This window comes from Balaenoptera physalus (genome assembly GCF_965194825.1).
Source record: "Balaenoptera physalus genome assembly, chromosome: 2".
In the NCBI taxonomy this organism is placed as follows: Eukaryota; Metazoa; Chordata; class Mammalia; order Artiodactyla; family Balaenopteridae; genus Balaenoptera; species Balaenoptera physalus.
The window spans coordinates 140,920,384-140,944,582 of record NC_138883.1 but is presented as its reverse complement, the minus strand read 5'-3'; the positions used below and the strand labels follow the sequence as shown (position 1 = coordinate 140,944,582).

The window sequence follows — 24,199 nt, the reverse complement described above, 5'->3', positions numbered from 1 at the left end:
CTGCCTTCAAAATGTACCCAGCCACTTCCCCCCATGTCTCCTACGGTGACCTTGGTCCAAACCACCATCATCTGTCGAAACCACCATCATCTGTCTATCATCTCAATAGCGTCCTGACTGCTGTGCCTGCTTCCTCTCTTGTTCCCTAAAGTCCATTCTAACCCCAGCAGCTGGAGGAAGCCATTTAAAGCACAAGTCAGATGATGCCCCTGCTTTGCTCAGATTCCCTCCAGTGCCTTCCCTTCGTCATCCCCAAAGCCTTACTGAAGCCTCAAGCCCCGTAGGGTCTGATCCCTTGTTACTCCTCTCACTGTCTTAGTTCGTTCATGCTGCTATAACAAAATACCATAGACTGTGTGGCTTATAAGTAACAGAAATGTCTCTCTCACACTTCTGGAGGCTGGGAAGTCCAAGATCAAGGTGCTGGCAGATTTGGCATCTGATGAGGGCCTGCTTCCCGATTCATAGACAGCCGTCTTCTCAGTATGTCCTCATGTGGTGGAAGGGGCAAGGGAGCTCTCTGGGGTCCCTTTTATAAGGGCACTAATCCTGTTCATGAAGGCAGCAGAAATCCCTCAGATGAGAGAGCGTTGAGACTGAAGATCCATTTGCAAGAGCTCCTAGTCACATCCCAAGTGTCCCACCTCCAAATACCATTAGGAGTTAACATACGAATTTTGGGGGTGAGGGGGGACACAAACATTCAGTCTGTTGCACTTACCTCACCTCCTGCTTCTATCCCCTTGGTCCCTCTGCTCCAGCCAGCTGGTCTCTTGGCCACTTTTTGACCCTGCTGGTCATGCTCCTGCCTTAGGGTCCTCGCTCTTGTTCTTCCTCTGCTTGGAAGGCTCTTCCTCCAGGGGCCCATGGGGCTCAATCCTTCACCTCCTGCAGGTTACCTTCCCAGCAAGGCTGTTCTGACCACCCTATTTTGTGACCCTGCCCCACTCCAGCAAGCTACTACTTCCTTGTTTATTTTTTATAGCATTTGCCACCTTCTGATTTCTTTCTTATCTTATTTATGCCTCTTCCCCTCTCTCCTACCCCACTGAAAGGTGAGCTCCACCAAAGCAGTGATTTTTGCCTATTTTGTTCACTGCTATTATCCCAGCACCTAGATCAAGGTCTGGCACATGTCATTGCTCGATGGATCTTTTGTTGTATAAGTAATGATTAAATGAATGAGTGCAAATGAGCTAAAGTGTCAAGTGCAAGTCAAAGTTTACTTTACTGGGGACCATAGCTAAATTAATAACCCAACCAAGTCCTAGCACCTGGGAAGAGGAAAGCTGTTGTCATATAAGGAGTTTGGGAGTCAGTGGAACCTGAGTTTGAAATCTAGTCTTGTCCTTTGTGAATGTTTGACCTCAGGTATTTACTTTTCTGGGCCCCCATTTCCTCATTTATTAAAATGGGGGTAATGATAGGATATTCCTTGCAGGGTAGTTGGATGGAAACAAAACTGTGATCTAAAATAAATGCTTATCACTGGCCAGGCTTATAGCAAGTGCTCAGTACATGTTAGCTAGTAATGGTGGTGTGATTTTGTTGTCAACAGGGAACACCTTGAAATCAGCAGTGACAGTTGACCATGAGGAGGCCAGTGCAATCCTCCCCTGTAGAAAGAGGGGCTCACTATTAAGAAAAAGCAAGGAGACAAGTCTTGTCCAGCCCCCGCAGGAGCACAGTTCTGGGATCACCTTTCAAAAAATGAACATAAATTAATGGGAGCTGTTAAGAGGAGAGTGATCAGGGCAGTGAAGGTGAAAAGACTCAAAACCATGCCCTATGGTGGTCACTGGCAAGAGCTGGTTGGTTCAGCACAGCGCTGAAGAAGGTGTGGTCTACAGCAGGGGTTGGCAAATTTTTCTTTGAAGAGCCAGATAGTAAATATTTTAGGCTTCTCAAGCCATATGGTTTCTGTCACAACTACTCAGCTTTGCTGTTGAAGTGTGAAAGCATCCATAGACGATACATAAATGAATAAGAGTGACTGTGTTTCAATAAAGCTTTATTTATAAAAACAGGTGGAGGGCCAGATTTGGCCCTGGGCTTGTAGATTGCTGATCCCTGGTCTACAGGATTCTATCATAAGATGGTTGAAGGAATGTCCGAAAGAGGACTGGACTGTTCTGAGGATCCTCAAGCAGGAGAAGTGGGGCTGAAGGATGGAAAATATAGGTCTATAGATTTTGTTCCCTTTAAGGAAGTTGTTTAAACAGCCAGGGCTTCTGGCTCTGCACTGGACAGAAGGCTATAAGTCCTCATCTGTGGATCTGTTCAGACAAAAGTTAGGGCAACTTGGCAGAAATGTTGGAGAGTGTATTCAAACATTGGGTAAGTGGTTGATTCAATCTTTCGAAAGGGGACTTTCAAGATCCCTGATTATTGGGATATTCTAAGGTATGTGCATATTGACATTCAGGGAAACAAAGTCATCACAGATTTGGCACCTCTGCAATGAACGGGTCATTGAAATTTGCAGATTGAAGACAATTTTACTTTTCAATTATATCGCCAAACAGAATTTGTACACAGATCCATGGGTGAAAAACCACAAGAATGCACTGTCAACTTCATTTAGGATCTAATCCATCTCAGTACTCATTTGGGTCTCTCATGAAGGCCCAGGCACTAATCATAAACTCTAGTCACTGTCCTACTGATAAAATAGCATGAGGAATGTATGAGAATTTCCTTTTTAGATGCAAGAATAGAAAACATCTGGCACAGGGGCCTCTACTCCCCTCAACTCTATGTATTTGAAAATATTGCTCATTGATCTTGACTCCCTTTCTTCCTGAACCTTGGCCTCAAAGAGTTAAGGTTCCAGAATTTTTGTAATAAGAGAGATTTAGGGCTAGCTGCCTACTTGGAATAAGGGTTAGGCTGTAGAATCAAAGCTGAATTATGTAAAGGAATGGAGGCATAAATGATTGAAAACCCCAAATACCCCCTCCCCAAAGACCCTTCTTGGTCCGCCCTGCTCCACTTCCCCAGAATTCTTCACAACACATTGCTCCAGGCAGCTAGCACCAATTTACTGGAGGCAGCTGTTTGTCATCTCTGGCTTAGAAAGTTCAAGTGCAACAATTGACATTTTCTATAACCTCCTAGAAGTTGGCTAGTGGACAGTAAGTTGATAACTTAAGTTTCTCTACTGAGCACCCTGTACAGAAGGAATCAGGAGGATGGGATCTCTCAGCATCTTTGACGTCATGACACCTTAATAAGATACTGGAAATGACTCCAAACTTTTGGGTGCAGGCATATCCTTGGGTCAATACCCTGAGCCAGGTGCTGGCAAATGTGGGGTGACACCCATTCACCCAACCTTTTTCAGTGTGCTAGGACCACCTGTGTTTGTGCCCAAGTGAGATGTAGGGCTGAAGGATGAGACCTTTGGGAGGGCAGGATTCTGGTGAGAGACTTGGAGAGTGGTGGTCTTAATGATGTGTCCACACTTCTAGCTGAATATAGGGTGGAGGCAGGAGACCAAGGGTGGGAGCAGAGGTAGTCGGGATGCATATTTGTGGAAATGGGATGAGCCCAGTGGGAACATGTTTCAGGAGGGCAGCCCCAAGTTTAGAGGATTTGGGGGTTGAACTGGAAATAGCCAGGGCCCTGTCATAGAAAATGGTACCCAACATCAAGCCCCAAAGGCCAAGGTGACAATGTAAATGGTAGAATAGGCAGCAAGATTATCCTTTGGAAGGGTTGGTCGCACGTTGGAATTAGATATGATGGATGGATGAAGGAAGGTGGTTCTGAATTAAGGCAGAAATGGTGAAGGTGCTTGTGTTTGCATCTCACTCAGAATAAAATATGAAGACATCACCATTGTCCAGGGTTCCTTAACCTTGACGTTGTTGACATGTTGGACCAGATAATTTTTTTGTTGTGGGCGCTGTCCTGTGCATTATAGGATGTTTAGCAACATCCCTGGCTTCTACCCACTAGATGCCAGTGGTCCTCTCCCCATTACCCACCTCCCACATTGTGACAACCACAAATGCTCCAGACACTGCCAAATGTCCTTGGGGGGCAAATTGCCCCCGGATGAGAACCACTGCATAACCTGCCAGACTATGGTACACAGTGCATATTCTAGGGTGTAGAGGAGACCTGCCAGTCCAGACTGGGATGGGGGATCTGGAAGAAATGCAAGAGGCTTGTGGGCCTGGAAATTTACTAATTTAAAAGCTTAGGACAGGTTCCCTTAGATCAAATTGGGTTCCATCTTCCTGACTTAGAGGTTTCGTCTTCGTCTCCTGTGCTCCCACTGTACATCACACATATTCCCAATAAAGCTCCTAATTTCTTGTATTGTCAATGTTTGCGTGCTTTTACCCCCATAAGACTTTAAATCCCTCTAGGACAAGATTACACTCTTTTATCTTTGTGTTGCCAGAACCTAGCATGGTTCCTGGCATATAGAAGTTGCTTATTACATGTTTTCCAAATGCATGAATGAATGAATGAATTAGTGATTTGGGGATTGCTCCCTGGCCCTCCAGCACCACACATGGACAAGAGGTTCAGATCCTGAATTACCGACACAGAGCAGATATCAGAACTGGAAAATGATGAGTCTTTCCCCTCTTCTGGAAAAACATAAGTCAGCCTAGGAATGAGGTTCCTGAGTCACTGAGGGGAAATGAACCCAGGGTGGGGACAAGCGGCCTAGCTCGGGTTTGGGAACAGGCCAGGGAGGTCAAGTCGGGAGGTCTGACACCCTGAGAGCAACCAAGCCCCAAGTCCCACTCCCCTCCGCGCGATCCACAGCAGCTGTGCTGACCACTGCAGCCTCGGCTCCCCCACTGCCACCGCTGCTCCCCTAGCCCAGCGCTGTGAGCGCATCCACCAGTTAATGGACCTCTCGAAGGGGGGCCAAGCCAGGAGCCATCAGCACAGCTCCCTACCCAACAGTCTACTGAAGCAGTGATTTCAATTAAAGGACCATTACCATGAAATCCTATCCAGCCCCAGATCCCATCGGCCAGCGGGAGGCCTTTCTTCTACCCGTCCCAGGCCCTGCTCTGTGGTTACCGAGCGGCCCTCTCACTGGGGCCCACCGCCTTCGCTAAAACACAGCAGCTGCTGCTAATAAACAAACATATTGATCATACAGATATGGGATGTCAGGGACTTAATTCACGAATGAAGTGAGCTTTAAGAGTGCCCAGTGGGAGCTGGCTCCGTTTAAAGGGCCAGCAGCTACCTGAGTACCCTTGAGGTGGATTCCCAGACAGGCCAGAGAGGGAGCGTCTCCCTGACCTGTGTCCTGTGGTGCCCAGTTGGTGTGAAATGGAATCTTCTGCCCCATGGATACCACCTTACCTAGCCCTCTGCCCTTCTCCTCTGGGGCCCTCTTTGCAGCCTGGAGATAGTCAGGTGAGGCTGCAGTGCTCTGAGAGTACAAGCGCTGGGGCCAAGGCGGAAGAGGAGGAGAAGAGGGCTTGCCCAGGCTCCCCTGGCTTGGGTTCTTGGGGTCCTGCCCTGATGATGGTGATAATGGCCTCAGTCCTGATGACTGGTCTCCACCAGGACCTGCTGTCTCACTGGAATGTACGGTATGAGAGCCCTGGGAACCCTGATGCAGGGTCCACTTTGGGATACTGGAGTTCCTAGACATTCCTTAATGCAATCATTAAGTGAGGCGCTGGGGACCCAGGTTAAAGAAAATGTTGTCTTTGGCCCACAGTAAAGTGATGGAGAAGCAAGCAAACAGGCGATTTGAATGCAATGTGGTAAGAGAAAGGGAGGAGCAACGTCTGGGTGGCTGTGGGAGCCGAGAGGCTCTTTGCCAGGGAAGCTTCCTGAAGCCAGTGGCTCTGAAGTCCAGATGAAATGGTTGCACAGCAGCGGTTGGCAGGGGAGGTGTGGTGGGCACAGCGGGTGCAGGGATGTGCCCTGCAGAGCAAAGGGGTGATGTTCTAAAGCAAGCCGGGAACACTGGGAAGCACACGTGGTGCGGTTCTGCTGGAGGATGAAGGATTAGGGTGGCTGGAGTGGAGGAGGGAGGGTGGTCGAGGCTGGAGAGGGGCAGGGGTCCAGACGTGGGGTCGTGTCTGCCGTGCTGAAAACTAGGCTGCAGTGAGAAAGCTCCTGAGCGGTTTGAGGCAGAGGGACAATGAGATGGCATTTGTGGATTAGAAGGATCACGGAAGCCCTGTGGTACAGAAAGACCTGGAAGGCAGGGAGGTCATTAGTGGTGAGTGCACAAGCTCAAGGAGAGAGGGTGCAGGCCTGTACCCTGGCAGCCTGGTGGGGGGGAGAGGAAGAAGAGCTTTGAGGATAACAACAGTCAAGCGTTACCCCGCCAGCGATGGGTCTCATTAATTTCAAACTTGAGATCACTTTTTTAAAGACCTGAGCTGAACTTTACTTGTGTTCAGAAATCTTTCTGCGGAGAGGGCCTAGGTCCCCATATCTATCAAACACAGCAAAAGCTGTTTGCAGAGGAAAACTTATAGCCTTAAATGCCTTCATTATTAATGAAGAAAGCCCCCTTCCCCCCAAAAGGGGTGGCATTAGGTAATCATCTCAAGAAATTAGAAAAGGAACAACTGAATAAACCCAAAGAAAATGAGAATAAAGATAAAAGCAGAGATTAATGAAATAAAAACGGAAGTATACTAGAAAGGATAAATAAAACCAAAAGTTTGTTCCTTGAAAAGTCTAGCAAAATAGATGAATCTGTTTTAAGAGGCTGCTTAAGGGGAGGGAGAGATATTAAGAGAAAACAGAGATGATATAAATTTAATTGCCTCAGCAAGAATGTGGAGAGGAAATTAGAAATACAGAAACTGAGATCCAAGAGCCTCCCACACTGTTCCTGCACCAGTAATGGATACGGCAGCCCCAATCCACACTTAACCCTCCCTTCCCAGAAGCCCGAGGAGACCAGCGATGTTTTATTAATGTGAGTCTCCTTACCATCATATAAAATAATAGTGACTCACATTTATTGAGCTTTTTTTTCTTCCTTTATGCCAGACACTATGTTAACTACTTTGTATGGATTTTATTTTAATCCTTCCAATAGCTGAACCAGGTGAATCTGTGCCTCGTTTGACACCCATCTTACAGATGAGAAAATCAGATTTAACATGACAGAATAATTTACCCCAAGCTCCTACATCTCTTGAGAGGTGGAGGCAGTCAGTTTCGGGCAGCCTGACTCTTGGGCTGGTGCCCCAACCCTGTTTAACTCACACCTCTCCCGTGCACGACACCGCCCCTGGGTGGGCATGTTTGGAGGTATTAAGGTTGTAGGAGCAGTATGTGGGTGCCCAGACAGAGATGCTCTGGGCCCTGGGTTCCAGTCATGGTTTTGTCACTTAGATGCTCAAATTTAGGGAGTTATTCAGACTTTCTGGAGCTCAATTGACTTTTCTTTAAGGGAGTTGGACTGGGCCCCTATGATTTAGAAGTTATTTTATGTCTTTAAAAATGCTTCATATTCAGACCTCATCACTCATTCAGACAAGCCTCGGCATTCAGTGTCAGTAGGAAGGTATGAATGTTCCAGAACTATGCATCTTACTCACCTTCCATCAGGGACGCCCTGGCTGCCCTCTGAATAAACAGACCAGGACAAAAACTACCACAGTAGGTAGTGCCAGGGGTGGCATATGGCAGTACTGACCATAGAACTGGCAGCCCGGGCTCCTGTCCCAACCCCCAACCCACTCTGGCCCTCCTCTGGCTGCACCCTTCCCCAGGAGCCCAGAGGGACACACCTACCAGAACCCATACTCTCTTCTTCACCTCGCTACCTGGATGCCCGGAGCCCACTTCCAGGGCCTGTGTAGGCCTCTGGCCCTGGGCTGCTTCCCCAGAATGAACCTACTGGTATGTGCACCCCCCATTCCAGGGGGTGTCCAGGGGCACAGGGGGCTGTGAACAGAGCCTGGCTTCGCTGGTCTTAGACTCCACAGGCAGGAGGGGACCAGGCCCCTTGTGCTGTGAGAATGAATGGGAGTGGAAAGAAAAGGGGAGCCAGGGCAGGGGACCTCCATGTGAAGTCTTATCCTGACGTATGGTGCCCCAGATTTTGTTAATAGAGGAAAATTTAGTTGCGTGGTAAGCGTTAAGGCCCCACAAAAGACATATATACATGTGAATTGTAGGCAAAATGACAGGTCACATTGAGTTGAGTCAAGTCAACTTGACGATTAGGGGGCCAGGTAAGTTAACACTCTTACAAAAAGAGAATCCCTCAGAAGGGAGACAGACTGCCTACAAGACGGGAAACCAGAGCTCAGGAAGCAAACGTAGGGAAACCAAAACAACAGAAATCTGTCTTAGCTTTCTGATCTCAAAACCAGCTCATGCCTCTGGGCCCTGACTTGAAGCTGACCAGAGCAGTTCTCTGATGAGAATCTGGCCCTCCAAAGAGATGTGCCAGGGTGCATTCACATCTCCATACGGTCATCAGCAGATATTTATGCAGCCCGCGCCAGGTGTGAAGTGCAGTGCCAGACCCAGTCCCTCCCAGAGTGGAAGTACAGCCTCATGGTGGAGGCAGGTGCTGGTAGAAGAATCGTGCAGATGATGTAGAACCGTGCTTGTGAGACACCCAGGGATGGAAAGGGCCAGGGTGCCCCGAGGCAGCACAGCACAGGCCCTGACCCAGCCTGGAAATCGGGGCTTTCCCAAGGAAGTGGCGTTTGGAGGTGGGACAGTATGTGTGCAGCCTCTGGGGTGGGCAGCGGCCGGTCCGGCTAAAGGCAAGCTATGAAGGGGGAGAGAAGTACCTGGAAGGTAGGCAGGGGTCACAGGGGAAGAGGCAGCATCAGGAGAGCCTTCCAGATTCGAGTTCACTTAACCGATTGCAGGTGAGGCCATTTCCTGAGACAGAAGGACACTGGAAGCAGTGAAGTTCAGGGCTGGGGGTTTGGGAGAGATTGTGAGTTTGGTTTTGGACCTGTTGATTCTGAAGTACTAAAAAAAAATTATTTTGAAATAATTTCAAACTTAAAGAAGAGCTGCAAGAACACAAGGAACTCCTGTCTCCCCTCCTCCCAGACTCTCCTAAATGTAGTTAGCATTTAATTGCATCTGTTCCATCACCTTTACTCCCTCAACAAAGACACTCTTCATTCCCATCATACAAGCTCCCTGGTCAGGAAATAAACCACAACCTGCATTCAAATGTCAACAACCCTCTCAACTAGGTCTTTTACTTTCTGGCCCAAGATCCCATCCAGGGATACATGTAGCACTTGGCTGCCATGTCGTTTCTGTCCCCTTCAGTCTGGAGCATTCTCTCAGTACTTCCCTGACTTTCATGGGCAGTTGGAAGCGTACAGGCCTTTCCTTCTGTAGGATGAACCTCAACCTGCCTTAGCGAGGCTTGCTCGTGACAAGACTCAGTTTTTTGTGTCAGGTTTATTGAGGTTTAATTTACATACAGTAACATTCATCCTTTTTAGTGCATGATTCTATGGGTTTTGACAAACACATAACCCTGTGTAACCACCACCACAATAAATAAATAGAACATTTCCATCCACGGCTGCTTCATGGGCACATGACCTGTGTAGTTACATAAGGCTCTGTGCTTTGAAGGGCCTGTGCTTGGCTTAATGCTGTCCTGTCACCATCTTGAAATAATAATTTTTTAACAAGGGGCCCTGCATTTTCATTTTGCACTGGGCCTTGCCAATTATGTAGCTGGTCCTGTTTCCCATCACCCCCAAAAGTTTCCTCCTGCCGCTTTCCAAGATCTTTGGCAACAATTGATCTGTGTTCTGTTCCTCGAGTTTTGTCTTTTCCAGGTATCATTTAAACAGGATCATGCAATGTGTTGTTGCCTTTTGAGTCTGGCTTTTTTCACTTAGCACAATGCATCTGAAATTCAGATCTGTTGTTTCATGGATCCGTGGTTGGTTCCTTTTTATTCCTAAGTACTATTCTGTGCTATGGCTATATTGCAGTTTATTTATTCATTCACCAGTTGAAGGACACTTGATTTGCTTCCAGCATTTAGTAATTATGATTAAAGCCACAATAAATGTTCACATACAGGTTTTTGTGTAAGCATACGTGTTCATTTTTCTTGAATAAATAGTGATAATCAATAGAGTGAGATTGTGGGTTGAATGGTAAGTGTATGTTTAACTTTATGAGAAACTGCGAAACTGTTTTCCCAAGGGGCTGCACCACTTTGCATTCCCACTAGCAATAGATGAGAGGTCCAGCTGCTCCACATTCTCACCAGCACTGGGTATTAGCCACATTTTTATTTTAGCCATTTCAGTAGCTGTATAGTGATTTTATTTTGCATTTCCCTCATGACTAACGTTGTTGGACATCTTTTCATGTGCTTGTTTGCCATCTGTATATCTTCTTGAAGTGTCTGTTCAAATCTTTTGTCCATTTAAAAATTGGGCTTGGGGGGCTTCCCTGGTGGTTCAGTGGTTAAGAATCCGCCTGCCAATGCAGGGGACATGGGTTCGAGCCCTGGTCTGGGAAGATTCCACACACCGTGGAGCAACTAAGCCCCTGAGCCACAACTACTGAGCCCGTGTGCCACAACTACTGAAGCCCACGTGCCTAGAGCACATGCTCTGCAACAAGAGAAGCCAATGCAATGAGAAGCTCACGCACCACAATGAAGAGTAGTCCCCACTCGCTGCAACTAGAGAAAGCCTGCGCAGCTATGAAGACCCAGTGCAGCCAAAAATAAATAAATAAAAATAAATAAATTTAAAGAAAAAAAAATTGGGTTTGGGGACTTCCCTGGTGGTGCAGTGGTTAAGAACCTGCCTACCAATGCAGGGGACACGGGTTCAAGCCCTGGTCCGGGAAGATCCAACATGCCGCAGAGCAACTAAGCCTGTGTGCCATAACTACCGAGCCCATGTGCCACAACTACTGAAGCCCGCGCGCCTAGAGCCCATGCTCCACAACAAGAAAAGCCACTGCAATGAGAAGCCCACCCACCCCAACAAAGAGTAGCCCCCGCTCGCCGCAAATAGAGAAAGCCTGCGCACAGCAATGAAGATCCAATGCAGCCAAAAATAAACAAACAAACAAACAAGATAAAAATTGGGTTTGGGGGCTTCCCTGGTGGCACAGTGGTTGAGAGTCTGCCTGCCAATGCAGGGGACACGGGTTCGAGTCCTGGTCTGGGAAGATCCCACATGCCGCGGAGCAACTGGGCCCGTGAGCCACAATTACTGAGCCTGCGCGTCTGGAGCCTGTGCTCCGCAACAAGAGAGGCCGCGATAGTGAGAGGCCCGCGCACCGCGATGAAGAGTGGCCCCGCTTGCCACAGCTAGAGAAAGCCCTCGCGCAGAAACGAAGACTCAACACAGCCATAAATAAAATAAATAAATAAAATTTAAAAAAAAGAAAAAATTGGTTTTTTTAAAAATTATTAACCTTTGAGAGTTTCTGAATGTATATTCTGGATACTTGTCCTTTATCAGATACCTGTAACAAATACTCTTTGTCCTGATGCACTTTTGAGACACTCAAGTGGTTAGAGCTAAAGAACAGAGGAAGGTTCTGGGCTGGTGATATGAAAATGTGACTTAACTGGTGTGTAAATTGAAATTGAAGACATGGGCTTGGGTCTGATTGCCAAGGAAGAAAGCAGAGAACTGAAAGAAGAGATAGCTTAACACTGAGTGTTTAGGAATAACAAAATTAAACAGCCAATGGAATGGGATGAGCTAGAACAGGAGATTGAAAAAGAGGTGTCACAACTGTAGGAGAAACCCAGGAAAGAATGAAGCCACGGAAGAAGAGAAAGGAGTGTTTCAAGAAGAAAGGAATGTTCAAGAGTGCTGGACGCAGTTGAAAGATCGAATAAGATGAGGCCTGAAAATTAGCCTTAACAGATTTAGAACATGTTGGTCACTAATGACCTTAGCAAAGCTATTTATGTGGAGTCACAGAGCAAGGCCGGTATTCACACCACACCTAATGACACAAACATGACACTTAATATTGGAATGATTAAGTATTGATTGGTGAATGGCTACCACCCCAGCCCGCTGGCTGTTTCCCTGGCTCACCCTTGGACCTCCCCATGATCCAGTAGCAAAGTCAACCTCCCAGCCAGCAGGGGATCTCTAGGATTCTGCTAGAATCTCTAGGACTCTGCTAGAATTCTGGGAGCCCAGAGCAGGGCTCTGCTAGGGAAGATGATTCCTGTCTGCAATGTAATTGGGTGTCCTTCTCCCCAACCCCGAGTCTCATCCCCCTGGGACTTCATGAACCATTATTCATGTTTCATACCTAAGAAAGTTGTATCTGGGGTGGCATCCCCGACCTTGTCCTTCCATCTGCCCAGCTGCACTGGGTCAGGATTGGGTCAGACAGCCATGTGCTACTTCCGGGACATAGGACCTCACATCCTTACCTATTATTGTAGGGGCAATGAAAGTGGCAAATAGATTTTCGTTCATTTTGTTTCTCAAGGGGTAGACTGTTTTTGTACTTTGGTATGTATTGATTCTGGGTTCGAGTAGTAAGTGTACTTTGAGATTTTTAGTTGAAATATAGTAAACAATGCTAGAAATATAGATAAAATGGTAATGAATCAAGTTAATGTGTCTAATTGCGGCATACCATTAAGGAGAGTCTTAGCCCTCAGTCTTTAACTTAAAAGTCTTTAACACTACCTAGCTTCTTAATGAACTTACAGCATTGATGCGGATCATTTTTCAAAGTATTTTAGGGGTACTAGTTCAAGGACAATAGGCATGAAGCTATGATTTGACCCACAATCTCTGAACACCGTCCGTAATACAAACCTGGTTGTGTTGATATTAGGGTTGTTTGGTTTAGGCGTCCTGGGATTGCGTCTGTTTTTAGGCCTAAGGAAGGTACGGCTCGTGAGTGTAATACGTCTTTGGAGGAGCTTAGTATTTGGATTGTTATCTCTATGGGTAATACTACTCAGTTGTCTACTTCTAATAGTCGTAATTCCCCTGGTTTTAAGTCTGATGTTGGGATTATATAGGAGTCAAAACTTAAATCTTCGTAGTCAGTGTACTCATAGCTTCAATACCACTGGTGACCTACAGTTTTTACAGTAAGAGATGGGTTATTAATCTCATCCATCACATAGAGGATTCATAGTTATGGCAGGGCAATTAAAATCAAAATAATAGCTGGTAAAACCGTCCAGATGGTCTCTACTTCATGTTCGTCTATTGTGCTGGCATGTGTTAGCTTAGTTGTTAACATTAGTGAGATAATATAAGGACCAGGGAACTAATTAAAAAGACAATTATTAGTGTGTGATCATGAAAATGTAGTAATTCTTCCATGATGGGCAATGTTGCGTCTTGAAATCCTAGTTGGAAAGGATGTACCATAGAGATATACAGGATTTTCACCTGTGACTTAACTTTGACAAAGTTATATAATTTTTTACTAATATCTCATTTATAGAGAAAGACATAATGGTTATGGTGTTGGCCTGAAACCAGTAGAAGAGGGTTTGATTCCTTCCTTTCTTAGTCATTTTAGGTTAACGTAAGGAGGTTCTTCAAATGTGATATGGTGGAAGACATCCATTTAATCACTCTAAATTTCTGGTAGTTAATTCTACTGTTAGGACTTCTCGTTTGGATGCGAATGCCTCTCAGATAATGAAAATTATTAACATGACTGCTGTTAGTGAAATGAATGAGCCTATTGATGCAATAGTATTTCATGTTGTATAGGCATCTGGGTAGTCAGAGTATCGTCGAGGTATACTGGATAGACCTAAGAAATGTTCTGGGAAGAAGGTCGTGTTGACGCTTACAAATATGATTACGAAGTGGATTTTTGCTCATGTTGAGTTGAGTGTATACCCTGAGAATAGTGGGAATCAGTGCACAAACCCTCCTATTACAGCAAAAACAGCCCCTATTGAGAGTACATAGTGAAAATGTGCAACTATGTAGTAGGTATCATGAAGAATGATGTCTAATGATGAGTTAGCTAGGACAATACCTAGCTAACCTAGGTATCTCACATCCCTTCCTTCAGACTCTCTTCAGACCCTCCAAACACGGCAGTCCACCTTTGCCCACCCCTCACAAGTGATTTTTCTCCGCCTTATGAAGTACTGCCCCCACTTCAGTGACTGACGGTTAGTAACTCTTCCAGGGTTGACTTGCCAAATCCTCCCAGGAAGTTTTTCCGCCACCTCTTTCACTAGAAAGAGAGGGAAATGCAAGCTTAATTCTCAGTGGAGCCTCTTTTTACAGAAAATATTTGCTTCATCCCAAGGGGAAGGCCAAGTTCCCTTTTCTGAATGAATTTTCTGTCGACTTCCATGTGGCTCTTTGCTCACACTGACTTACACATTCCCAAGGTTTCCTTCCCTCTCTGCTCGCTTTCCCCATCAAGCAAAGGAAGGAGCTGTACCAGATAGTAGAGAAGGCCTCCTCCGGCTCTGACTTACAGAGACTTTGTCCTTTGTGGTTTGCATCCACCCTGAGCCAAGGACACCCAGGCACTGCCATCGTCATCGTCCACCTGCAAAAGCCGCCTACACGGGATACCATCAAGGGAGGCCACCGTGGTCTTGTGGTGCTTCAGTTGCAAGGTTACAAAGTACGGATAGTGGCAAATAATGCCTCCTCATCGTTTTTAACCTTTCTGAAGAATGCCTCTGTGCATAAGCCAGAGGTTTTTATTTTAAAATCAATTGTGCTTATTGTGCTCTTTGGAAAAGTAAATGAGAAGCTGGGAAGAAAGAAGTGGGATCCAGGGCTTATTAACACAAAGAGGCTGGAGTGGAGTGTGGTTACACGGGCCTGCCTAGCCCAGACTGCTATTGTCCTGGAGGACAGGGTTAGCAGCTGAAAACCCCAAGTGGTTGCTATGGGAGAAGAGAGCTTCTCACGCCACAAAAATGTACCAGACATATGTGGGCAAAGCAGCTGTCTTCTATTAGCCTCAGGCGCCCTGAGAACCTCCATCCCTATCCTAGGGAGAATGGGGCCCTCGTCTCACGGAAGGATTTTTAAGTCACAAAGATCAGATATCCAATCCAAGTTCAGCCATTTACTAGCTCTGTGGCCTTGAGGGGGCCACTTGACGTCTCTTCTGTACAATGGAGGGAGCGACACCCAGTGCGTGGAGTTCAGAAGATCATGGGAAACTCGGGAACACTGAGCCAATGGCTTGTAGGGGCCCGTGGCTGTGAAAACCCCACATAGGCTCATTCCCAGGGTAACATGTGGATTGCAGGGGCTGGTAACCTGAGAGAACCAAGGCAAGATCTGTGGGTACAAGAGGGGTTGTAATTTTAGCTCAGACCCTAATCAGTTCTGCAGCTGCCTTGGGCAACTATGGCATTCCAGTGACAGCACTTGGCATAGTGGAAATGCCACCATGCCTGGCTCCGAGGTATCTGTGCTCGGTTCTCTGTAGAGCCACAACACACACACACACGCCACACCATCTGCCCACGTCCCCAACTCACCACTCAGGACCTCCTACTGCTTTTCCAAACCCACTTCCACATCTTAAAGGAGAAAGGAAGGGAACTCTTTCTATCACTTTTGCAGGGGGAAACCATGAAGAGAGTGGTTGGTATTAGACTCTGTACTGGGACTTGTTCATTTTTACTAGTTACATCACTATACATAAGATAACACCTTTCTAATGCATGGCACAGAGCAGGCTCTCCAAGAGGCCAGCTAGTTTTTCCTTCTTTTTATTTTTTTGGCCCCTACAGATCTTGATATGAGTAGGGCTGGTCATTTGCCAACCTAGGCCTCAATGATGGCAAAGAGATCTTACTAGAGAGCCCACATCCTCAGTTTTGTCCTAATGACTTGCATTTATCTGTTCTGCTCTTTTCTAGGGCTCTCATTGTAACCTAAGTCCTAATGGGACCAAAGGCAGAAGGGGGGAGTGAGGGAGAAGGATGCAAGAAGGATAACTGTTTTTTCTTGCTCATCAGAGATTATTCATGAGGTTTGATCCATTGGGCTTAGGGGTCATTTTCATCCCCTGACTGGTAAGAGGGGTGCGAGTGAGGGCGGAGTTGGGATGGGGAGCAGATGCTCGGGGGATGAGACTCTGGCAGGGAGACCTCAGACCAGGGGCAGTGTCGAAGGTTCTAATTGTTCTGGGGACGAAGGCCTTCTTCTGAGACTCTCTTCACTAACATGGACACCTTCTCAGTGCTCTGTCATTGCACCCTGTGTGGATGACACCCCCTGGAGCTGTGCAGCACGGAAGCCCTGATGCTCATCATTCCTCAAACTCCAGCTGCAATAGGCATCACTCTGTAAGTCTGCCATTTCTGCCTGCCGTATGGTTAAGCTTTATGCCTGGAATGGCCTTTCAAAACTCATATCAACACTTGCTACCTAATATTTATACCATTCTGGACCCCAACTTCATTCAAGAAGCAATTTCACGTACCTAAAAGACATTCATGCTCAACTTTACCCAGATAAGGACTGGTTGGGGCAGACACTGATGGTTGCCTAACTATCAGAACTCTCTGCATCCCAAATCCTTCTTTGTTGGTAGAGCTAGACTTCTACTATAAGTGTTAATGTCACATACTCACATTCCCAGACTCCTTTGCATCATGAATATCGACAGCAGGATCTAATCGTTGCCAATGGAAACTAAGAGGAAAAGTGCCAGGAGGTTTCTGAGAAATGTTTTCCTCCCTGATGAAAAGAGGAAGGAGGAAATGTGTGTTTTTCTTTCTATGAACATGGTTGTGTAAGGATGTGATGCCTGGAACCACAGCAGTCATCTTGAGACCATGAGGAGATAAGCCTGAAGAAAATTGACGATAATGGAAGAGTAGAAGGAAAGAAAGAACCTTGCTCTTTGATGACATTGTTAAACCAGTAGTTAGACCTTTGAACTTCCATACTTCTGTAATTTGTTAGGTTAGGTAATTAAGTGCCTTTCTTGGTTAATCTTTGTTGAGTGTTCTGCCACATGCATCCAAATCATCGTAACTGCTATATATTCATCTTCCCATCTATCACTATGAGTGTGTGGAGCTGTGTGGTGGGGGGAAAGGAGTACTGGGTCAGGAATCTAGGTATTAGTTCCAGATCTTCTACTACCTTCTTGTGGCAAGTCAGGGATTGGTAGGAAATAGCTTAGAGGGTCAGGCTAGACCCCTATTTTTGATAGAACTGGAGTGAATTCAAGAACCAGACATCAGGGCACAAGGTCATTCCCAGTGTGCTGAGCAAAGAGGGTACAGCATTACCCTCTTGAAGCATTCGGGGAACTACTCTGACCCCATGCCCACCTAGAAGATGACATTCAAATTCTAGACACCTCTAAAAGTCCTTCTTATAGTGGAGTGGAGCTCTGAATAGGCTATGTGGCTGGCTCTTCTTGGCTCAGCGACTGGCCAGGATGAGCCTGCAGTTGGCAGGGTTTAGAACCCACACAGGACATAGAGGAAGTCTGAAAAGGCTTAGCTGGGGTGTGGTCTGAGACCATTGGCTAAATTCTGATCTTTGCTTTTTAAATTTTTCATGCTGTCCCTGCCCTCCATCCAGCTGGCCATGAAAAAGTTGTCTATGTTATACTTTGTCGGCTCAAGCTCAAATTACCCTTTGAGAAAACATCCTCGCCTAGAGCAGGAGCTCTCCCTGCAAAGCCAGGACCCTTAAAATTACATCTGCCAAATGGAGAATACCTTTTGGAGTCACAGAGCATTAGAGCTGGGGATGCTGAGGCCCAAATAGGAATAGATGATTTTCTAAGGCTACCATCTGGTTAGTGGAAAAACCTGCCTCGGGTCAACATCCTGGACTCCAAGTTTAGTGTAACCTCCATGACACTAAATAATACATGGATCCATTTCCTGGGTGCCAAGAACAGCTGAAAAAATGGACATGAGGAAGTGTGCTCATGAAAGCTGGGACTGAGGGCAGACATTTATCTAAGTATCTTACCGCCTTGGGATTTTTATTATCTTCCAAGACTTGGGCTCAAGTCACTGGGAGAAAGATGATATCAGAGCTTGAGAGTTCTCAGATATCCACATAAGAGGCCCTCAGATTTTGCTGGGTGCATCTCTTTTAGGATTAATTTTTATAAGATGACAGTGGATCCAATTTGCTGTGGCATGGATGAATAATTGACCTCTGGTATTTTCTGAAAATCAGACACCACTCATTGGTGTTCCATCAAAAGCAGTGCCGGTCTTGCCATTAATTCTGGTGATGATTCTCATTTTCAGGAACCATGCAATAGGTAGCTGATGGGATCTTTTCTCCTGTTGAAGTGGTTTACAGACAAAAATAATTCAAGAAGTGCTGTCATTCTTTGTGCTTTGTAGGTCACTCAAATGAAAATTTAAGGACCAATGAAGCAATCCATATTTGTCAGGGAAAGAGCAGCCCCTGATGTTAAGAAGTCCTCGGGAGGATAGGTTGAACTCCGAGTGACTGGAATAACTTACCCCAGTATGCTTTGAATACTGATGGCTCGCATCTGCTGTGTGGAATGTAGATACACCTCCACACAGTCATGTGCTTATGACTGTAGCACCACCCATAAATTCACACCTATACCTGCAAAGACTCCCAGAACTGGACATGGTGTGGTGAAGAGAAAATCACGTGGGCCTTAGAGTTAAGCAAACCTGGCTCCAATTCCAGCCCACCAGCTGATTGTCTAGAGCTAATCTCTTTCATTCTCTGGGTCTCAGTTTCTCCATCTGAAAAGTGGGGATATTATATCAACCTTTCCCAGTTTCAGTCAAGATTAAATGAGATCCCTTAACAAAAAAAGTGCATAGCATACAGCAGGGCTTCAATAAAGGCCAATTTCTTTTCTTTTTTCCTTTGCCCTCACAATCTACCAGCTGCTTGGGAAAATTTGGTCTCCACCCACCCACCCAAAGTCCCTGGAAGTTCTGCGTGTCAGAAACTTCACAGTCATGTGGTAAAGACCCAATGCAGCGACTAGAGAAGATACAGGGAACAAGGGGCCTTCCTTGGCTCTTCCCATCCCCTTAAGCAGACACATCTGCTTCTCGGCAAAAAGCAATCACATCCCTCTTATCCCCAAAGGGAACCTGACTTCTGAGACCTTTTTAGGTATTGGGTATCAGGGTAATAATAATAATAGCTTCCATCTCTTGTGTTTTTACTATGTGCCAAACATCACGTTAAGTGCTTTATGCGCTTTCTTTCCACAGGCCTATCTGTGGTGCAGGAACGGGCAGCCTCAGTACAAGGAGACCCCGGCCTGGAGAAGTGAAGATCCTTATTCAGAGCTATGCAGCTAAGAAGAACTGGGGTCAGGATGTGAGCCCCAAACAAAACCTTCACTCTTAATCAAGGGTCCCAGTAAAACGTAAGTCCATCCACTTTTTCATTGGTGTAGCATGTATTGTCTTACATTTATTGTCAATATTTCACTGGCATCGATAATGTGCATTTTAAAATTTCAGACTCTAGCATAGATCACACAGGTATTAGATAATGTTTGTCTCCCTCTCTCCCACTTGTTAAAATATATGTTTATAAATTATAGATAAGCGCTACTCAAAGTGTGGTCTCAGCTTCACTGGGGATCCTGTTAGAAATGCATATTCTCAGGCTCCACCCCAGCCCTGCTGAATCAGACAGACCGGGATGCACCCAGAGATCTGTGTTTTAACAAGTCTCCAGGTGATTTGGAAGTGCGAGACGTACTGGTATGGATATTTCTTTGAGCCGCTAGGTATACAGCCATGCAGGAAAAAGGAGAATTTAAACCCATCTTCCTCTGATTGGCCCAATCAGCTCTGGGAGTTTCCTGCATCGTGTTGAAGACCTTGCGATGCTCCTGTTTTGTGAGGACCCAGGGCAGGCCTGTTATTTTGCTGAGAGCTGATAAATGGAGAGTGAACCATCCGTTTCTTCTTTGACCAGGATGCTCGTCGTACCCCTTTCATCCAGCAACAATGGCAGCAAACATGGCCACACTCTGAAAGATTTAAATACTCAATTAATCAATGGAATATTCCATTAGTGGGATAATCAGTTGCCATTGCCCTGATCTATAGTTACATCTCAGCTGGGCCTCACAAATTGATTCCTGATGAAGTTCTAATTGACTGGACCATCTGATAAAGGGCCAGTTGGAGTTTATTGAAATACTGGTGAGCAGTCCCTGGGGCCGGGGCCTTCCTCAGGGGAAGGCCGGGGGAGGGAAGAGGGGCAGAGGAACATAATTTATGCCCAGTTCTCACTACATCTTCTCTCCAATACAATGTTTATGAGTCCCAGGTGAGGGATGTGCACTCACAGCTGGAGTACAGGGATGAGACAGCCTCTCTGAGCCCATCCCCTGATCTGGGCGGCAGGTGGCCAGAAAGGGATTTGCCCAGCAACCTTTGGGGCAATGGTTTTCAAACTCACGTGTGCTTGAGAATGACTCAAAGAACTTCTTAGAATGTAGAGTCCAGGTCCTAGTCTCAGGCATTCAGACTCTCTGGGTCTGGGGCGAGGACCTAAGAATCTGCATTTGATCAGTTTCCCATTGATTCTGATATAGTGGTCTCCAGGCCTCCCTTTGAGAAATTCTGCCTTAGGAGCTGGTAGCTCAGAAACAGACTGTGTCTCCAGGGCTCTGCTTCCCCGGGGGGATTCGGGTTTCTTAGGCTTTTTGTGTGGGAACAAATGTGTATGTGTACTGTCAAAGGCTCCCAACCTTTTCATTGCCTAGCACCCCTTTCATTATTTTTTTCACTTATTTTGAGTGATTTTTCCTTTCAAATAATCTGCTACCCTACTGCTAATGGATTTGCCTTCACATTTTTATTACTCAGAGACACAAAGTACGTAAAACAGTATAGCATCACCTTTATTTGTTTCATTCACTAATTCACTGGCTTATTCTCAGACGTCTTTTAAGGATTATGTGGCAGGCATTGAGGATATCTTTTTTAAAAACATGAAGTCAGGCAAATATATGGTTCCCAACTGCAAGGAGCTCATACTCCTTTGGGGAGACAGGCAGGAAAATGAAATGCAGCATTAGAGGTAAGTATAGGACCCCGCTATGGGACTGCAGGTCGTTTAGTAGGTTTTGTTGCAGGAAAAAAATATATGATACCCATTAGGTTTTCTGGAAATTTGAAAACAATTCCCAGATCTCTGTATCTATCTTTGAGAATTCCCTCAGCCCAGAAAGTCCTGGTGATGTGAAAGCCTTGTCAGCTAAAGATGCCCCTGGGTGGTCTGTGAGCGTGCATGGGGATGCCTTTTCTTGGTTCTTCCTGGGGGGACCTGAAGGCACTGGGTGGTCTTAGGAGGCTATATTTTGACATAAGTGGTCCAAAGTTCAATGTATCTAAAAAGGAGCTTGGATTTGTCCCTATTAAGAAGGGAAAATCACTGTAGAATTTCATGCTGGGGAGAGCCATGATTAGATTTCAGATTTCCTCCATTTTCGATTTCTTCTTTGCCTTCTCTCCTCCTGCCCCTCTTTCTCTCCCCCTCTCTTCCTTCTCTCTAAATACACTGTTCTGTATATATGCAGCTTGAATTTGTGTTTAGATAGAAATGTTCAATGTTCTCTCTGTGAAAATACATTCTGTTGTTTTGGATGATGTGGGACAGAGTTTGGAGACGCAGAATGTCTTAATCTGGCCTGGGGCTACTGAATGTTTTAATTCCTTTAGACACAGCCCTGCCCCAAAGTGCCACAGGAGGTTTTTGGTAGACGGAACCTTTAGTGTGGTTTAACATTCTGGTTCCATTTCCTTTGTCATGATGTTCTGCTTCTGACAGAAACCGCCAACTAGGTCAGAGAATGTTCCCGGCCACGCCGTCACTCATCTACCATTTATTAAGTGGTTCCGATGTATGAGGGTGATGTGACTGTCCTTAGGATGTGGTCTTGGCCTTCAGAGGTCCATAGTCTAAGACAGAGGCCCCCGGCTGGGTGTGGATTCCGCTGGTGGGCACTGGGGATAACTTAAGGTAGGATATGAACTGGCATTGAAGAGCTGAATCACACAGTGGGAAAGAGTGTTCTCTTTTGGACTCTTTTACAATCCTTATGATTATTTTAAGGTGAAAGTCTCAGTGTGGCATCGGTGTACTTTTAACACTTCCCCAATACTTGCTAATCTCCCTTTTAAACAGAGAAAAAAATAGCAAGTCTCAGGCTCAGAGCCTAAGACAGGCTGCAGATTCCAGCTGGACTTAAATAAAATTGTTAGGTCCTAATTGCATTTATCTTCTATTTGTGGCAAGTGTGATGGCTACTTTCATGTGTCAACTTGACTGGGCCACAGGGTGCCCAGACATTTGGTCAAACATTATTCTGAGTGGGTCCAGATGAGACTAACATTTGAACCAGTAGACTCAGGAAAGCAGATTGCCCTCCCTTCCATGGGTGGGCCCCATCCAATCAGTTGAAGGCATGAATAGAACAAAAAGGCTGACCCTCCCTCAGATAAGAGGGAATTCCCACCTGCCTGACTGCCTTGAGCTAGGACATTAGTTTTTTTCTGCCTTTGGACTTGAACTGAAACATCTGTTCTTCTGGGGTCTCGAGGCTGCTGGCCTTTGGACTGGAACTTATACCATTGTCTCTCCTTGTTTTCCAGCTTATCAACTATAGATCCTGGGACTTGTCAGCTTCTATAATTGTGTGAGCCAATTTCTTACACTCAAGCGCTCTCTCTCTCTCTCTCTCTCTCTCTCTCTCTCTCTATATATATATATATACACATACATATATATATATATATACACATGTGTGTGTATATATATATATATATATATATATATATATATATATATATATATAATTGGTTCTGCTTCTCTTGAGAACCCTGACTAATACAGAAAGTAATACTAGTATTCCATTTAAGAAGCTACATAAAGTGTCCTTATTCAATACATTTATTTAAATAAAAAAGGAGTCCATTTAAGGAAAGATATGACATAAATGACAATGGAGGTCACATATGGATTTGGCAAAAATGGTGAAAAGGGTTTGGGAAATGCAGAAGTTAGGACAGAGATGCAAGAGCCACAGACCTAAGCAGGAATGAGGAAGGTTCAAGAAGAGAGGCTGAAGTCCTGGCCACTTGTCCCCCCGCCATCTGGGAATAGGGAGGGAGGTACAGATGACAGGCAGCGGTGCTGGGCTCTGTGTCTAGAGCATTGGACAAGTGAGTTGTGTTGGGGGGTGTTAGGGTCTTCTAACTGCTGTTCCAATCAATCTCAAATCTCAGCAGCTTACCCAGCCAAAGGTCATTTCTTGCTCACTCACATTAGCTCCTGTAAAGGGCACTTGAGGAGGAGGAGAGGATTCTGTTCTGAGCCCTTATTCAAGGGCCAGACTTTGCTCAACAGGGGTTCCATGGAGCGGCACCGTCCTAGAGCTTTCTGTGATGATGAACATGTTCTGTAGCCGCACTTTGATGTTGGAGGACTTGACGTGTGGTCAGTGCAACTGAAGAACTGAATTTTTAATTTTCTTTCGTTTTAAGTAATTTAAATTTAAATAACTACATGTGGCTAGCTGCTACCATATTGGACAGTGCAGTCTGGAGCCTCATCCTTATTTGCAATCATCCAGGGGGGGAGAGAGAGAGGGAGAGATTGCAGAAGAAGTTTTATGGGCTGGGCTTGGAGGCCAAGTACAGAAGTTCATCACTTTCTCCCACATTCCTCTGGCCAGAATGCAGTCATTTGGCTGCCCTTTATTCCTCAGAAGGAAGTCTAGGTGTGTGCCAGGAGGAAGGGGGAGTGGGTTTGGTGAGAATCTAGCCAGTCTGCCGCTACGGATTTGACAGAAGAGAGTGATTTACCTGGAAACACGCAGTCTTGAGGCAGGCACTGGGCAGTGACATAGTCAGAGGGCATCAGACAGGTTGGGTCCCTGGTGGCAGAGTTCTCATCCTGTGACTGCGGTTCAGGGTTGGGACTGTAGTCTCTGGGTAGAAGGAAGCCAAACTGTGGAGGACGTGGAGAACTGGGCCTACAGGTACATTTGAGACTTGAAAAGGGATAGGTTTCAGGGTCAAGGCAGAAGCTGACCAGAACAGAGGCAAGGATCGGAGTGGGCCCTTGGCAAGCTGACCCACCCCTGAGTCACTGCCTATAGGAGGGCTGCCGTAGGCTCCTTATATTTCCTTCCCTTCTGTTGTCACTTAGAGGTGGGGAAGGGCGGGGAGGGCAGGAGGGGCCCAGGGGTTCTAGCAGTGGCGAGGGGCACGGTGGGAGGTGCTGTG

General features: G+C 46.0%; 1 protein-coding gene across 2 annotated transcripts in view; it reads left to right on the top strand.

Moving 5' to 3' along the window:
- LOC309655589 (uncharacterized protein) overlaps positions 1 to 20,777 on the top strand; it is a 108,964-nt gene extending 88,187 nt beyond the window's left edge. The window contains exon 5 of one of the 2 annotated variants that reach the window (XM_082450949.1): positions 19,160 to 20,777. In XM_082450949.1, coding sequence (XP_082307075.1) covers positions 19,160 to 19,298 — 139 coding nt within the window. In that variant the 3' untranslated portion in view covers positions 19,299 to 20,777. Of the gene's footprint in view, positions 1 to 1,558; positions 13,651 to 19,159 lie in introns of those variants that run through there. The other variant, XM_082450950.1, reaches the window with a different exon arrangement.
- Positions 20,778 to 24,199: the final 3,422 nt, after the last annotated feature.